Consider the following 18,997-nt stretch of genomic DNA (forward strand, 5'->3'; position numbering starts at 1 on the left):
GCTTTTATTCCATTCCTTTGTGCTTTGGCTGATTGAATGTGGTGAAAGCATTTTGTAGGGAAAAGTTGTTTATTTAGTCATCATTTAGCAGCAGTTACTTCAACCTTAAGTCTTTTTGGCAGCTTCTCTTTTCTTCCCCCTCGTATTTCATGTATCCAAATGAAAATAAAAAGACATCCCTTTTTTTCTCTTTTTGTTAAGAAACCAGTAACACATTTATGGACTATGGGTGCTAATTGTCTTGCATCTATAATCAAAGCCCAAATCTGGCAAAAACTCACCTGGAAAACCAGACAGTGAGGAGATAATCTGTTTCATGTGCCGAGCTGCTGGCAGAACAGTGGGAGCATCGAGCACCACTTTGGTGGGCATCCCACTGTGGTACAGTGTGAGGTAATTAGTGTGTGTGTCTGCACATGAGGTTATAGGTTCAACATGTTCCCAGAGGCACTGACTGATTCACATAAAAAAACATAACAGCACATCCAAATACATATACTCAGGCCCTCCCTGTATTATCCTATGATCATGTGTGCGTGTGAGGGAGCATGTGTGCCTCAGGGTAAACAGATCTCCATTAAGCAGGGCTGACTATGGACCCTGGACCTTTAGGGACCTCACTAATGAGCAACATGTATGTTAAAAAGGGGTTAAAATGGCTTCAAAAAAACATAGTGGGCGTAGCCTTCTGTAACCACTGACTGGAGGTCAGCTCAGTTACCCTCTCTGACCTGAGCTGTTAAGTAGGGAAGTTGAAGAAAACAGTAATGAGATCAGTGCCTGAGGACAATGTCACCTTATACTCCTCCCCAGTCCTCCCTTCCCTCACATTAGTTCTGCCTCCAGAGCATGTAGGTATTATCGGGCCTTCAGGAGAGATATTTAAAAAGAATGACATGAAAGCGATTAATAGGCAAAAACAACCACCCTGCATTAGATGTCTTGATCAAAAAAGAGAGAAAGTAGAAGCATTTACAAAGACTTTCTGTAGCATCCACAGGGGCTACGGCAAGAAACACTGTGCAAACAAAAAAGGTAGCAGTTCTCCTTCCTCCAAACTAATTCTTATACATCAAAGCTCCACGAGGGACACAATGACGTATGTGACATGCATTGTATGACCACATTGGTTAGCTACAACTGCAGATTACAATAATAATTCCATTTTCCACTCCAGTAAAAACAGCTGATCCTATTGTTTCAGATCTACTAGGATCCCTCGTGGTACAAACGTGCTGTTCCTACAAGCCAAGACAACAACTACATTAAAAGACATTAAGTCCTGTAACACCCCTGTTACAATTTCAGTTCTTCTCCAAAGCTCTTACAGTCTCAAACCACCCACACACGTACTCGTTGTAGTTTCTCTACAAAATTAAGGTAACCAGTTTCCTTTCTTGTGTGCGAGCATTTGTACGTGTATCCTACCTCCCAGCACGCTGATTGTTATGGCCTCTGTGTGTTCAGCCAGCAGATCGGCCTTGGCTATAGCGGCCAGAGAGAGGTAACTGGACATGTTCCTGCTCAGCTCCCTGTTGCCCCTCTGCAGGAACCGCACGGCCACCGGGACAGCTAGCACCATGACCGAAGGACAACTGTAGTTCTGCAGAGACATGTTATAGGAGAGGAGACACTCTGTTCAAGACGACATTCTCACAGTAAATATTTGTTTTCTAACATTTTAAGAGACATGCCAGCGACTGGTCAAAGCAGCACACGTCCACAGATAAAATGCTTTTGTTTTTGTAAAGTGAGCATGATTGGCAATCACTGTAACTTTGAACAAGGGGACACAGAGCGAGCGCATTCACAGAGAAATCAGTCTGACTTGAATTAAGCTCACTTCTTAAAAGGAAAGGGCAGCAAAGCAGGCTTAATTTTACAGTCCTGACCTTTACTTCTCATTATCTATAAAGGAGAGTAACAAGATCAGATGCCTGTCCTTTGCTGCTTCTGATCTTTCTGAACAACATGTGCATGGTGTTAACGCTCATTAGAACAGACAGTACAGCCTAAAGATCCTCATTAACAGCAAGCCACGCATCAAATATATTTAGTAACTTGAAACAAAGAGCGCCAGCAGTACTTTCCTCAACCCATGTGATAAGTGCCACAGAGATTAAAACGGGCTATAAGAATGAAGAACAGGGGGAGAGACTGCATTGTATTGAAAGACATATGCACAAGTTTGTGCTCTGAACGCTCACGGACCGCGGGATCGGGATTCAAAATGCACCAGCACCCTCCAGAGGACAGTTTGATATGAACGTCATGTTCACTGCCGCTCACATATATTTATTTAACACTTGTGAACCCACATCTAAAACATCTGCTTCACATTTGTTTCTATTCACACACCTAAGGCCTCTAAGTCTTTACTATATATATCTATTTTCAAGATTTATCTTTTATGTCTATCATCAAAAACTGCTCAATCAATGATTTGGGGAGTGTAGTCTCTCGCTGTCATGCCTCTGGTTTTCCACATGATGGCAGTGCAGGCACTGCAAAAACTATTTTACCCACTAATATAAACTGTGTAAACACCTTCACTTCCTTTATTATCAGGCACCAAAATATAGAAGAATTGGCACTGGAGCTGAGACGTTTTAGAGTACAAACTGTTTTTAGTCTGTCTAAAGATCTGAACACTCAGTGTGAAGCCTGTCATGTTTGACAGCTACAGGCAGCAGGCATGAGGTGCCAGTAGTGTTCTTCTTTTGGCACATGAATTAATGTATTGATTTATTAATCTTTCCTGTCATCTTGTACTACACTTCAATGACAACGCACGTCAAAGAGCTCATATGACATGAATCGTCTCTCCTTTTCTCTGAGGGAGTTTCTGTGGGAAAATAAGACAAGTGTCTATAATTCAAAATGACAGGGAGGGAAAGAGAGAACGGAAGGGGTCAGAGATAAAGAGAGGAAGGAAAGAGATGTGGAAAAATGACATGAAGAGAAACAGATTTTTAGAGATAAAGAAAAAGAGAAAAGGAATGGCTGTCCTGATAAGTGCAGGAGCTCGGACATCGGAGCCAGAAGGCGCCGTCAGAGCTGTCAGAACTTTTAACCTCACTTTTGTGTGTGTGTGTGTGTGGGTGTGTGTGTGTGTGTGTCTTTCCTGAGGAGTCAGTCTCATTATGGTGGTATTAACCACATTCCCTTTCCCAAGAAAAAAGTGGGAGGGAGAGAAAGAAGGTGGAGGGGAGTCACTCTGCTTTTATACCTTTCAGCACTGGAGGTCTGAAAATGGGGAAGGTAAGTGAGTTTTAAATGTACATTTTCATGCCTCCCCCCCCAGCAGTGATTACATAAAGTATATTTGCTCTTAAAGGGAAACTTCCCTGCTGGAGATCATGTATTATTAATTTTTATTTTAACTCTTCTGCTTGTACCATTTTGTGAGGGTTTTCTTCCGCTTGTGCACCAACGTTGCCTTCCTTCACTTGTTTTCCCCGCGAAGCCTTTACACCCTCGTGTTTACCACCAATGCTTTAAAGAGCTTTAGCATAGCATTGCTCACGTGCATTAAAAAAAAAACATGCAACCAGCCCCAAAACTATAACCTGTCAAAGGTCACATGACAAAGAGGAAGACGAAAGAAGTGCTTTTTTCTGTTTTCTTTACATTTTTCTACTCAAATTTGATTATGCCCGTTTTCTGATGAGCTTGACAGTTTTACTTCTTAGAGAAGAAAACTATTACCAAACCCTTAATACAACAGCTATTGATGAAGTTTAATGTAGTGCAAATCAATGCATCAGTAAAATATGTTATAGCCAAGTGCTCCCAATGGCCTTTTTCCATTCTGTACAAGCTATAGGTGTGTGGCTGAGATGAAAGGGAATGTTTGAGTACTTTGCAAAAGTCTGAGCCCACTCCTCATTTTTTTACGTTTTGTTAGGAAAATGGAAAATCAGAAAATCAATCAGACCTGTTGCCACTGATTTTCAGTCCAGTTGTTGTATAATCCAAAGAAAACTTTTGAAAGACTTTCAGAAACACTAAAAAACTATCGCTCAAGACCACTGACAACAAAGTCTGGCCCCTCAGAAAGAAAATTTTAAAAAAGAGGGATGGCTTGGGACTTTTGCACCGTACTGTAAATTTTAAGTTTCATCCCATGAGCACTAAAAGTATCTTGGAGCTAAATACCCTAAGCACACATAATATCCTGAGAGGTTTCTGAGTATGTGTGTCCTTTATGTGCTTCAGGTAAAACAAACAATGATGTGTGCATGCGAGCGTGTGTGTATACCTGCAGGATACAGCTGGTGATGTCAGACGCTATCTTAGCATGCGGAGTGTCCTCTGTGTTTTCACCTTGCGGGGTGAGGTTATGCTCCAGACAGGACTCCCACAGTCCCACCAGAGCCGTGCTGTGTCGCTCGATGGAGCCCGTCTCCCTTATGGCTGTGGTGATGCGTGTTATGCAAATCTCCACCACTGCCTGGTCATTGTCATTGGTCAAATAGTCCTGTCAGCCAGCAACAGGATGCAAAATTAGGAATACAATGATAAAGTAAGGACAAAAGCAATGAATTATGCATAAGGGCATAAATAATTAATGGCATCTGCTTTGTAATTTTTGAATAAATACCAACTGTGTGTGTTGGTTGCACTGATCTAAACACATCAACTTACCGGTGAGCAGGAGATTGCCTTAATCTGGTCCAGAGCTTGAGACAGACAGTCTTCAATGTCTGCGTCCTCCAGAGAGAACAGATCACCTGCTCTGGACAGATCCCTCTGGCCGAGCACTTGGCTAAACAGCTGGTGCATCCTTGTCCTGGTTTAGGACCTTGAGACGAGCCTGGGACGGCCTCCGCACAGTTTAAGATCACTTAACTGAGAAAGTCGCTGACATAATGTCTTGAATACCATAGCAACTTTTCCTTCACCTCCTGGTTTTAGAAAGATATTTAAATAGAAGACTCTTTTCTGCCAGGGATGGGAGAAAGCAAGTCTTTCTAAAATGCAATAAAGCTGAAATATATGAAGATTTTCAGGCACACACTTTTATACAGAAAGAAATATCGAATGCATCATATTAGGACTTGATAGTTTTATAATTTTTGTTAAAATCCTCTGCGGCGCAGTCCAGAATCAGGTAAGTTTGACGGGTTTGGCCCAACATTTTTCTGGGTCTGCCTGAGGCCTGTTACCATGGAGACAGGGCAGTCCTTCTGCAGCTGAGTCCTGAAGGAGAAAGGACAAAAAAAGAGAGAGTGAAGGATTAAATTAACTAAAGAGAAGGAAATGCTGGGATCGTCATTTTGCACACAAAATCGTCTTCCAGGAAGAGATCATTTGAAAAGCTGGGAAAATTAATTCGGAGCAAGTCAGAGATACTGTCGAGCATCGGATATTTAATTTTGCATGTGATTTTTGCTCTCCAAAACATCTCAACTAAAGGAGTAGTCGTGCATAAGAAACAAAATTTCATTGCAAGACATAGACATGAAGATTGATACAACTCTTATCTGTTAAAAATACTGCTTATTTTAGCTTAGTCTAAATCCTGGAAACAAAAAGGTTCAGATGAATTTCACATTCTGTTTGTCGTACCGATTAAACAAATAAGATGTGCATTAGTTAGCTGCAGGTTAATTGTGTTTTCTTTTAAAAGGACCTAATAGTCCAACCAGTTGAATCCTGTTCCTAACCATTTTATTACAGTTAAAGCGCAGGATTCCCAGTGTAGAGGGTTCAGTTGGGGGCAGTGGGCGTAGTCCTTTAACTAGCTTGTGTATTTATGGCCCCAAGTCCCATAACAACACAACGGTGCAGTAAAAATGTCCATACAGCTGTGACAGAGCTTTGAACCTCAAAATGGCCACTGTGCTAGAGATGCAACTGTGTGTGAAAGCTCACCTGTGTGAGATGTAGAAAACTACAGACTGAAATTCACCATTCTGCCTGTCTCTGGTAAATGGACTGGTTCTTATATAGTGCACTTCTACTCTACAACATGCCTCTCATTTGGAGAAAAGTTGCTGGGGCAGCATGTGAATGTGGGACTGAAGGTAAAAGCATGTGCTCCACTCCAGAGACCTGTGTGTTGGCATCGCTAAGTTATAGTAAATAAATAATCTTACATCGAAATCTTAGTCAGACAGCATTTAATCATATCGCACATATTTAGAAAATGATAGCAGGGAGCATAGCACAAAAGTTAAAAGGGAGTCCCTGGCCCGCTGCCCAAATCAGAGTCTAACCACAAGTTCTCAGTTAAAGCCCGTTATTTATTAATGCATACCAATATCTGAGAGCAAATTACTCCAGGGTGAACCAAGGCCAGAACAACAAACACAAACACACACACTTCCACTTTTTTCCCATCACAGTCTGACTAAAACCGAAATAAGGAATAACTAAAATATACACAAAGTCAATGTATTCAGTTTAATACACATTTGGATGCACTATATATATATATATATATATATATATATATATATATATATATATATATATATATATATATATATATATATATATATACACATAATATATATATATATGCACACATTTCTCATTGGCAAATATTTTTCAATATATATCTTTTCCACAGTCATTTAAGTGCAATAAAGGAACTATTGTTCTACACTTGAAATTACTTGACATTTTTTTTCTTCATCTTTGTCTGTTTAAAAAAGAAACCTGACTTCACCTCTAAATGCACTTTGTTTATCTGTGTGTGTATTTATTTGACTCTGACTCTAAGCGCTATGCACTCAGACCTAGCTCATATGTACAAATGGCAAATAAAAGTTTTAATCTTTATCTATTGTATTTACATAAATGAAAACAAAACTGAATGAAAGGCACGTGGTAAGCCTAACACCCTAAAATAAGCAAAGCAGAAGAAAACTGTGCAAAAGATAAATGCAGTTCACGCCCTCTGCTTCACTGACATAAACAACATGTGGGTTAATCGTTTGCAAAGAGCTGCAAAGGTCTCTAAACAAGAAACACGCATTTTCACAGAGGTTTACCGGTCGAGGATGGAACCAGGGCTTTTAAAATGGCCAGATGTTGACCCGCAGGTACACTCAAAGATCCTCAAAGCTAGAGGCGTCACACCGGTACACATAGAATTAAAAAAAAGAAATAACTTACTAAACTGCAAGAAATGCAATAACAGCCATAACACCGACGTCTTCCAAAAGACCAAGAGAGCGCGTCTGCCATCACATTCTCTCTGTCTTTCTTGAAAATCCTGCACAAGGAGCGACCACCTCACGAATCTGGATGGAGTATTTGGAGTAAAAAAAACAAGAGGTTTATGATCGGTGTACACAAAACATTTTTTTTGTGTAAAAACTGGGTGATCCACAGCACGCTTATCGTCCTGCAGCAACGCAGCACCAGCACCGCTGACCCCCAGCAAAATCCAGTTTAAAAGGACGAGTAAAGTCAGGATGTGTGCTGCAGAGGAGAGCTTTGGCAGACTGTATCTCTGCCCTCTTTTCAGCGGCATGAGTAAGTTAAAACATGATAATAATATGTTGCATATCTGGTGCAACTCTAACTGTTATACTCTACACTATAGCACAAATAATGTATTATAATGATTGGTAAAGTAAATAAAGGTAATGAGTCGAACACAATACACAGTGTCCTGGTGTTATGAATGGAGTTCAAAATTGTGGTAACTGAAAAGTAGCATGTTAACCATTTACTTGCATTACTGTTACTCTTGTCAGCTTCAATTAAACATTAAATCATTCACACCGGAGCGACGCCGGAAGGGCAAAGGATTACATATGCACACGCACACATATACACACTCACTGAGACTGCTTCTAAAAGTGTGACATATCACTGGCTTAGCGCTCCTTATTTTCTATACAGAAATCTAAACACGTAAACGCGCTGCTGTTCTCGCCGTTGTCGCTGCTTTCTGGGCGGTTTGAAGTATTCGCGCACGCCTTCTTTCTGAAGCAGCCACCCGGCGTGTCTGCTGCCTGTGATCACGATGACTTTGCTCACAGCAGAACTCTGCCTCCTTTGAGAGGACGAGCAGCTAAACATATGTATCTGTGTCATTTTCTGCTTCCTGCACCAGCTTCCCTCTACAATCAGACATCGTCTCATCCTCGCACCGTTTCACTGAAAGCCACACTGGAGCGAGCCCAAGCCAGACCAAAAGGAACGCACAAAGCTGACCACTTGGGAGGCCGTTATCTGTCCTGCCAAGCCAGCGACGGCCATGGAAACCCAACCATTGCCAGGATACCACATCGGGAATTCTTACTGGTCCGAGCTGTGGCTTTGGGACCGAAACACCAAAACAGCCATAAACACAGAGCAAAGAGGTTTATCTGTCACACAAAGACAGGCCAACACACAGCTGTGAAGGTGAATAATCACAAGCTCTCTCTGTGCAAGGAGTTCCCAAAAATACAGTATGAGTGTGTTGTTATTTACACTGCAAACATATACTCCTGTACACTGTGTATTTCTTAACTTTTTGATAAGGATGTACTGTATGACATACACACTTTCCTGGGAGTGTGTACAGCCATTCAAAACTAATCCCACCAAGCACCAGACATCAATGGATGACATTTTCTGGGCTAAATCTGGTCAGCTAGTCAAAGCCTTTAAAAATATGCCACTTCACATATAAATTTGTTCAAAAAGTGAAAGCTGAAGAGTCCTCTTTGCAGCGTATTGGAAAGACTAATATTTAACAAATGTGCTTGTGCTATTTGTATACATGTGGCTACAAATTAGGGCATCTGAGAAAGAAGGTTTTGAGTATAACCCCCCCCCGGTTGGTTGGTTGTAGGCTTTCTGTGTGGATTTGCATGTTTTCTTTGGGCTTGTGTGAGTACTCAGGTTTCCTCCTACAGTTCAAAGACATACCAAATGTCAACATTGCTTAGAGGTCTTTTCGGTAAGTTTTTGCTCAGTGGGTTATGGTCTAATACACCAGTCATAATAAATAAATTGTAGCTTCATTTGGACTAAAATGTTTTGTGTTTTAAAGACATGATGATCATTCAGAGCTGTAGAAACTGAATTATACTGCAATATCATGTGTATCTAGCACAAACTGTATATAATAGGTGAATGTAAGCTGTGCATCTGAACAGCATTCCTGCATTCCTTTTAATGGCCAGTAGGGGATGATTATTCAGTTTGCGAATAAAAAAAACAAAACACAGTTTTAGTGAGAAAATTAAATGACTCATCACTTAAATTATGAACTCAGTTAACAATTTCTTAACTGTTTTTGTGTTTGCATTGCTAACTTGATGTTGTATTTAATACAACATCGCAGTTATTTTGTAACTAATGTCCAACGTGGAGAAAGATGTTTCATCAAACAAACTTTAATGCGTAGCTAGCGCTCACTACGGTTTGGGCATGCAGGTTCCTCAGTCAAATCTTCAATCTTTACATCTGGTTTACGGATGTTACCAGAAATGATTTCTACAGTGCCATTTGGCATCATAATTGTGGAAACACAACAGCAGGCAAGGGGGCGGCATACGGCTGTAAGTGTTGTAGTCTAGCATTAGCTCTGCTCCAACTCATCGATATGAAAGGCAGAGTCAGCTATGGAAATACTGGTGGGGTGATTGGGGGATGATAACTGACTCACAAACTATATAAAAATTATGTTATTGTGTTTTATTTAGAGTAAGAGAGAGAAAATACTACAAATTTAATAAGTTGGCTATAAGACCAGCACCCAGAATTCAATTTTCTGTTCACAGTAACAACATTCACAATGTTATCCTTCTTATGGTATTCTGAAATGCACTTTAATGTTTTGTTTGAGACAGCTGGCACTACCGGTGTGAAATCAATTTTGTTCCATGGGCTAAAATAGCTAAAATAGTGCCAACATAATGACACTGTAACGTTAGCATCCTGCTCGGCAACCATCCTAACATTTCAGTCTGTGTGTGGTCAACAAAATGTAAAGTTAACATTTTAAATAAATAATCTGCCACCCCATTGATGTGTCAGTATATGGGATGATCATTTAGGCATCAAAGTGGGAGTCAAGAATCATGTAATACTACTAGTGTTGGTACCGACTGCTAAATTTCTGGTATCCCTATCCGGTTTCAGAAAACCAAACACGGAGGTAGCCAAAATCTTGGATTCAAGTTTTTACAAATGAATGGTGGATAAGTCCAGCTTTAAAACAGAGTCAGCTTACTTTCCCCAATAATAACTAAGACTGAAAAAGAAAAGAGGCATGGGAAAGAGATGGAAACGACCAAAGAACACCAAGGGGAGGAAAGAATGAGGAATGGAGGAGCCACTAGACCGAGTCCCAGACTGAGAGAAAGCTGGAGATGGATTATGTTTCCAACACTTGCATTCACCTTTACATACAGCATACGTATGCTTCTGTCTCTCCTTACTAGTGAAATGCTGTGTTATATAATGTATCCTTTCCTACTCTTACTATGTCACAGCCCGCCTGAGTAACTGAGTAGCAGTGTGCGTGTGTGTGTGTGTGTGTGTGTGTGTGTGTGTGTGTGTACAAGCAGAGAAAAAAAAATGGGCCTCAGGAATTTCAGTTCTTTAATAATCAGCTAGTTACTATTAATCACCAAGTTACGGCTCAACAAGCTTAGGAATGCAGCCTTTGAGCACGCACACACACACACACACACACACACACACACACACACACACACATGCAGTCATATTTCTTTCACAGGACATTACATTACCTTAAATTTATTAACCTCACACTTAACCGTCACCCTAAAAGTTTACAGTGCAGGAATAGATGCGTCTGCACATGTGAAGAACACAAATTGCAGTTCCACAGTTAACAACACACAGTGAGTTGTGTCTGTAAGCTTACAGACACAACTAGTGTCTTGTCGTTGGTGTGTTGTCAGTCTTCCCCAAACCCGTTCTGATAAGATAAATGATTCCAGGGAAATTCAAAGAAATAGCGCTCTAGCAGGTACCCACATGTTGAAGGCAAGCTGGGTGCCGCTGGGTGAGGGGTACCAGAGGGTGCGTGCTTGGGGAGGGCAATACGAATGTTAGGGGGTTATGTGAGGACAATGGGCCTCTCCTTCTTCCTTGCCTCCACCACTGGCACTACTGTCTTGATTCAGCACACTGCGAGGGGGAGAGAAAACACTGCCTCTTTTGTATGGCCTATGAAGACAGACCAGCCCTCCCTCTTTTCCCTCCTCTCTCCCTCTGCTCAGTCAGCCCTGTCTTTCTGTGTAATGTGCACCTGCTCGGCCTGCAAGACATCGCACACACTCACAAAAAAACTTGAGAAAGGAGCTGTGGGGAGACAGAAGAGACTATAGAAGAAAGAGCCTGCGTTGTGCATTCCCTGCATTCATATCAGGCTGAGCGTGAATTCAGAAGCTTCATGAAGAGGAAGAAAGAAAGATTTGGTTCGTCAACCAAAGTTGAACTATCTCAATAACGACATTGAGTTGTACGTGTTCATGTTTACTTCATTTGCAAAGCACAAGTCAATGTTTGCTGCTTACGGTGGTTGTTGACGGTCTCCTCGTAACTCAGAGCGTATCCTGACGAATTTGGCCAACTCATTGAATGAACACATTTTTATTTATACAGCAAAACCCAGAGCCTACAGCCTCAGAGGTGTAGACAGACTATTTTTCTATGAAATGTATTCAAATGAAATGTATTTTATTGATTGGTATGCGTTGAATTTAAGCTTGATTTAGACTTCTAAGGAAAATCTACCTCCTAATTTACAACATAAAGAAGCAAACAGGAAACTCTTTTGAACCCTACACCACAACCTTCCACGCCATTCAGGTCGTCGCGGTCCGGGTCGACCCGACACAGATGCATTTCTCGGGAGGTGCACAGTCATCATTTGTTTATGCAGATATGAGTTCCAGTGCAAAGGTACAGAATGAGGACTCGCATAACCAAAATGTACATAAATAGATACAAATTTATATTAAAAAAATTGGCCATGGTTGCTAAAATTATTATTGTTTTGGCTTACAATAAAACTACTATGTCAATGGGTGAATTGTGTTAGTGTGGAACAACTGCCATAGAAAAATGTTATCCCTCAAAAAGTTGTGGTGGAAAATGTAAATCCGGTTCTAAGAATGTGTGTGTGGCCCACACTCATACAACCTGATGCATGGGGTGTTTGGAGGGGGGGGGGGCAGTCTTTAATCCGTGCTGGCTGTGGCCACTTTTGGTGATCTACTGCAATCTACTCCTGTCTGGCTGGACCAGTGACCGCTCAACCAACGAGTGACTACGGTGAATTTCATTTATACAATTAAAGCAAACAAATATCTATTCAGCAAATCTGAACATCTCAAGTCTCCAGCAGTTAAAAGGAGTCATTTTATATTCTCAGTTTTATTTACATTTTTACTTTTTATACTTTAAATGGTGAGAATACGGCTTTTTTTGTCCTCAAAAATCCTTCTGCCGTATCCGTAAAAGACTGCACCTTCCATATTGATTACTTGATTAAAGTCTGGTTAGTTAAGTAGCTGTTCTATAACTGGGCCAATCAGTTATGTAACTGATGCCTTGGATTGAATGAATAAGTACGATGAAGGCTCCCCGAAGACATCTGTGGAAATAGGTCCACACTGCCGCGGAGAACTGAGTTAAGACTTGAAAGATAGACCCCCGAGGAGCCTACTGTAGAGGTATTGTATTATATGTGAATCTGTGTGTGTGTGTGTGTGTGTGTGTGTGTGTGTGTGTGTGTGTGTGTGTGTGTGTGTGTGTGTGTGTGTGTGTGTGTGTGTGCTTGTGTGGGACAAAGGGGAAAGTTCTCCATAATTTATGTCCTGCAGTTACGCAGCTGTGGAGCAACGATTGGGAATTACAGTATGATATGAGCAGGAGAAAGCTGCTACAGTGAAACCCTGATGAAAGAAAAGATAAAGAAAAACAGAGAGTGAGCGAGCGAGGAAAACACGGGAGTGAATATCTTACCATCCCTACAGAGAGCGGTCACTATGGGTGTGATAAGACAAAGGAGACCACAGGAACACTTAATGTGACACTGATGGATGTCACACCAACTAAAGCAAGGAGAGCAGATAAAGATAAAATCATTTCTGCTTTATGTGCCCTTCACAATTTACCCACGTTGGCACCAATCTACTTTAAAGGCGGTGTTATACTTTACACATCTATGAGGATGCCATTGTCTGAATCCACACCCACATTAACTACATTTTGTCACCAGAGTATGAATGTGACACTCTCCGTGGCTGTCCACGTGCCCTTCGATGTCTGTGAACCACGCAGACATCACACTACAACTACTCATCTATGTGCCACGTATGAGTGAGTGAAATCCCAGCGGCTGCAGGATGATCTGTGAGCTCAACGGTTTCAGAGTCATTGTAGATTGTGTCCTGGGGCCGTGGCAATGAGGAGGGAATATATATCTAATCAGCACTTGATCATAATGTCAGCTGAAATAACCATCATACCATGCCACTGAGTATTTCAGAAACTGCTGATCTAATGGGAATTTCCCACACAACCATCTTTAGGGTTAAGATAGTCTCAAAAAGAGGAAACACCCAGAGAGCAGGAGTTCTCTGGATGAAAATGCCTGATAGGAAGGCGACAGTAATTCCATTAACCACTTGTTACAACAAAGGTGTGCAGAAGAGCATCTCTGATGCACCTCAATATGAACCAAAAGCTAAGACGAATGTTTCCAGCACCTTCTTTAGGCCAATTAAGATAGCTCTGAAGGTGAAAGTGGCACAACCAACTACAAACAACCTGTACCTAACAATCCTGTGTGTCACTGATGTCAATAATGCACTGGAAAAAAAAATATTTACACCCAAAATGATTACATGTAAATTCCCATTTCATTTTGTTACATAAGTGCAATGTAAATATTCAATATGATGGAATCTGGTCAAATGAAATGTACTTTTTTGGCGTACATTCAGTTTATGCCAAGCATATTTTCCTTACTGATTAATTATTTGAACAAATAAAACTTTGATTTTTATACATTTCATTTGCATTTTACTTCAAAAAAATATTGTGTCATGTCTAAAAAGTACAAGACATTTTTTTTTGAGTATAATCATTTCAGATATTGTTGTTTGTGTATCTTGTTTATGTTCGTGACCTCACAAACTCGTTTCTCTAGCCTCATAGTGAGCAGTTGAGATAACACAGTTCAAACAATAAACCTCAACTGATAGTAACAAATACCTTTTATTGATTCTAACATTTCGACGAAATGGGCCACTACACTACTTATTGATTGTGCTGACAATTATAAAAAATAATGGCTCCTCTGATAATTAAATAAATGGATATTAGTAATACTCATCATGCTGTTGCTACATTATGCCAAAAACACATAATCTGTGATTAAAAGTTAGTTTTCTGCTTTTGAGTAATCACTTAAACTCTCATTTTCAGCCTAGAAACTTATTTTAGGACTCACTGTGCTACATTCTGAAAGTGAAAATAATTTAACTTCTAGACAGGTTGAAAAAATGAACACATCAAAGAGAACAAAGAGCCTCTATAGACTAATCTGAGTTGAGCTCATTCCTCCTTCCATTTTGTGTGTTTGTAGTCGTGTGTGTGTGTGTGTGTGTGTGTGTGTGTGTGTGTGAGCCCGAAATGTTTTCTGCAGGCATAACTGTGTCAAATAGCACTGAATCCACCCTAAAGAGTGCACGTTTGGGTTGGGGGCTTCTCTTTTTTCTCTGATTTGGCTCTGCTGTGCTGCGAGACTCTTAACTGCTGAGAGGATTTCCACAGCAGAGGGGGAGCAGTGCTGGTTGAAAATGTGCATTACCGCCACACTCAGCCAACTAACACTCATGCACACTTTCAAGACCATTCATTATTCATTACTCCCCGCTGCCTTCCACAGCCCGAACTCGGTCTCGTGCTCCGAGCTGAGCGGAAGCGTGCTCCGGATTCAGCGTACGGGCCTGACTCAGGAGTACCGACTGAACGCTTTCACAGCATCATCAGGACGTGATTCTTATTAGAAAGCGATTGTTTAATGTGTTTCTAAACTTGGAAGTGTTCTCATAACCTGCATCCTGCATGTTATCCAGGCTTCCTGTTTCCTGAGTGAGCAGAATGAATCGCAGAAATGAGCAATGAAAGTTGGCTTTTACTGTCATATATAATCACCTACAGTATGATTTACAAATGAGGAGCAAGGAAATGTTTTTAAATCAGCTTTTCCAAACAACCTAGTCTTATTTTATTTACTTACATTATTTTACTTTGCACATAGAAACAAAATCAGCAATCCCGGCTTATTCTTGTTTGGCAAATTTCTCCAGCTCCTCCAGATTTGATGGTCTTCTGGCATGGATCTTGGTCTTCAGGTCAGGGCTTTGTGCAGGCCAGTGAGCTATGTTAACTTTGGTCAGCAGGAGCGACGTATGTTTTGGCTCGTTGTTGTGCTGAAGACAAAGGGATGACTCAGATCCAGTTTTGCTACTGACTGCTGGAGTTTGTCACACGTCCTTCTTTCTTCATGATTCCTTCCACCTTAATGAGATTCCCAGTTTCAGATACACTGGAGCATCTTCACAGCATTTTGCTCCCATCACCGTGCTTCACCGCGGGGATGGTGATCTCTGGATTGTACGGCTCTCCCTTCTTTCTCCAAACAGCTGTGGTTTCATCTCATCTGACCAAAGGATGTGTCTCCAGTAAGCATAATCTTTCTCCAGGTCGTCTTTGACATAAGTAAGAAGTGGAATTTTTCTTGGCCTGTACCCCCTCCTTTGCAGGGTTCTAGTGATTTTCTTCTTTGAGACTACAATTCCTGAAAAAGTCATTCACTAATGCCCTGGCAGTGGTTCTGTGGCCTTTAGACACATCTCTCACAAGTTTTCTTTCCAAAGTCTTGGAAATCTTCCTATTTCTGACAGGCTTGTTGTATACGACGTGGCTCTCGTTGAATTTTTTTGATGACACTTTTGGAAACTGTGATGTTGTATAGCCATCTCCTGCTTTGTGAGCATCAACAACTTTTTCTCACAAGTCTAAATTGATGTGTTGTGTTTTTGGCATGATGCTTTCTCAGTGACAGCTCAAACCCTCGCTAAAGTTTTTATACTTTGTGCAAATAGCATGCTAACCCTGAATTCTAATTAGATTATACAGGCATTGTGCATTACACAGTTAAAGCACATCATAGTACAGCAGTGGTTTGTGCTGTAGCTCAATGAAAAGGTTGGGTTTTCAGGTGGAGAAATATTTTTTTAATGACATATTTGTTATTTTGCACAAATTGAAATAATTGATTCTTTCTAAAGAACTGTATCATGTTCAGAAATGCTATGTTAAAATTACTCGCTCTAGTAAAAAAAACAGTTGGGAAAATTTCTAATAAAAAGTTTTTTCATAGCAAGGACTAATAATTTTGTCCCGTAATTTGCACTCTGTAATTAGTTTCCTAAAAATATCCAAGGTAATGCAAAGCTGTTGAGCAATATAACTACAAATAATCTAAGGTCTGCCATCATGAACTTAAAATAAAAGAGTGTACCTTAAATTCTTTTTTTTTTTTTTTGGCCTGTCCCGTTTGGCTCTTTTGCCATCAGAATTGTTGTCTAAAGGCAAAGAAAGATGCCCAACGGATTTAAGTGTACCTTAAATTCTAAATAATAAGCAATATAAGTGTCATGAATAAATGCTAAATCACACAAATACAAATATGTATTTCTTTGTTATTATATACACGTTATTTTATTTTAGAAATCTTATGCACAAAAATACTAAGAGGTTATTTCAAGTTCATACAGTGAACGATAATCTCCTTCCTTCCTGGGACATCAACATCTGTCTGAAGTCTGTGACCTTGAAGAGTCCCCCCCACCACACACATACACACAAACACACAAACACACAAACACACAAACACACACACACACACACACACACACACACACACACACACACACACACACACACACACACACGTCTGTATTCTCACACAAATACAAGTGAAGCAACAGTATAGATCTGGATTTGAGCGCGGGATTAGGGGAAGAAATGCACAGACTAAATGTGAGTAATGCCACTGAACTTGCCTTTCAAGCTCCGGGAGCACATTCCTTTGCATGTTACCCTGAGAAACAGAGAGGCACAGATGACTACTCTGTGACATCAAAAAATTTTCAAAATGTTCAAAAGATGAGGTGCCACGCGTCCTTCCAGGATACACTACCTCCCCCCAAAATGACCACGCATTTAGCCCGGAATTACTGTGAGTGTTTACGCGCGACAGCCCAGGAAAACACCTCTCATATCCACTTGCGCGCTCCCCCGGGTTTAGTAGTAGGCTATCTTTATCTGTGGCGTCATGGATTCTGGGGTATCCTCAGTAAAGACAGGAAAAAAGTCGGCTTAGTGGGCGACCAGAAAGTGTGTGGTGCATCCACTGCTTTCAACTCGTGCAGTCAACTTTCCCGACATCAAGGAATGTGGGTGACATATTCCCGTCTCTTATGACAGAGAGCATGCAACAAGAAACCCCCCTCCCAGCAGCCCGCTTCGTTTCCAAACACCCACGGACTCGGACAGCTTACCTGCTCCACGCAGCACGTCGACAGCACGCGGACGCTGAATGTGGATCCTCGCTCAGTATCTTCAAACCGCGCTCCAAAGCCTCACATAGCAACACAAATAAAAAAAGCCCTGCGCAGATCCAGGTCCTCTCTCAGAGCAACCCTCACTGTCGTCCTCCTCGGTCACCATGGGAAAGCGCGCCATCTTGCGGCCGATCGGATTGCGCGGAGCAACAGGTGTATGGAGGGAGGGACAGGTGAGGACGCTGCGTTCAGAAGCCCTCGGAAAAATATGGAGATTATTTCAAACTCAGCTTCAGTGGTTAAAGCGATCTTTAAACAGGACTCGCTTTTTGTGACACGATTAGTTAACCCAATGGTTCATTTAAAAAATTTTTTAAAAATAAAATAATGCAAAAACGAAACAAAAGAAAACAAAGAAATCATATGGTTTTCAAGCGTCAGGCGTGGCCAAGGTTATTATAGTTAACTAAAACTAAACACTAAAACTAAATGTGAACAAATCTTTTCAGTTAACTAAAATAAAGATAAAAACTAGACTTTTGAAAAAAATAGAACTAATAAAATTATTTAGTGAACTTGGAAAACTAACTATAAAAAATATAGAGGACACATCAGTTAGTTTGGCTAAAAAAAAAAAATAAATAAAATCTTGTAACACCTGTACTGATTCTGATTCTGATTCTGATTCATACAATAAAAGTAAATATTAAAATTGAGACTGAAAATAACAGAAACTAAACTACAATTCAACACTTTCAAGCAATAAAAACTAATCTGAAATGCCCATATCGGATTAGAAATGAAGTGCCAAATTGTACTTCAACTGAAACATATTACAGCATATTATTGCTGTTATTACAGGTGGGTTATTATTAGTTGTGTGATGATGGTTGTATTGTATATGCTGGTGTTTACATTAGTTTTTGATAATATAAAAATGTAATAAGGAAGAAAAGTACGGAAGCGTAGAGCTGCCACCCAGGCAAAAGAAAAATACAAGTGTATCACGTTTAACGTGAAAAGTTTATTGTTCTAACAAGATACTTTTCCTGTTTGTACAATATTCTATCATGTTTGTACAATATACTTTTCACGTTTGAACAACATAATATCACGTTATTGTTGATATTATGTTGTTCAAACGTGAAAAGTATATTGTTCAAACGTGAAAAGTATATTGTACAAACATGATAGAATATTGTACAAACAGGAAAAGTATCTTGTTAGAACAATAAACTTTTCACGTTATAAAAACTTTCACGTTTGCCTGGGTGGCAGCTCTACGCTTCCGTAGGAAAAGGCTTGTAGCAAAGGCGATATAGTTTTTCACTGTATTGACGTCATTCATTCATTGCTCTGGTCAGTAGATGGTGGTATTTTCCCAGGCATCGCGTCCGGCGTGAGACTTCATTTTGCGGTGCCTTCAA

At 40.5% G+C, this 18,997-nt stretch overlaps 1 protein-coding gene across 2 annotated transcripts in view; it reads right to left on the minus strand.

The window, feature by feature from the left end:
• The window catches only part of veph1 (ventricular zone expressed PH domain-containing 1), an 87,722-nt gene extending 69,176 nt beyond the window's left edge, over window positions 1-18,546 (minus strand). The window contains exons 1-4 of one of the 2 annotated variants that reach the window (XM_026191529.2): window positions 17,568-18,545; window positions 4,648-5,202; window positions 4,262-4,480; window positions 1,429-1,603 (exon numbers count right to left, since the gene is read on the minus strand). In XM_026191529.2, the coding sequence (XP_026047314.2) occupies window positions 1,429-1,603; window positions 4,262-4,480; window positions 4,648-4,785 (532 nt within the window). In that variant the 5' untranslated portion in view covers window positions 4,786-5,202; window positions 17,568-18,545. Of the gene's footprint in view, window positions 1-1,428; window positions 1,604-4,261; window positions 4,481-4,647; window positions 5,203-17,567 lie in introns of both variants that reach the window. The other variant, XM_026191532.2, reaches the window with a different exon arrangement.
• Window positions 18,547-18,997: the final 451 nt, after the last annotated feature.

The sequence above is a fragment of the Astatotilapia calliptera genome, chromosome 14, assembly GCF_964374335.1.
Source record: "Astatotilapia calliptera chromosome 14, fAstCal68.1, whole genome shotgun sequence".
Taxonomy (NCBI): Eukaryota; Metazoa; Chordata; class Actinopteri; order Cichliformes; family Cichlidae; genus Astatotilapia; species Astatotilapia calliptera.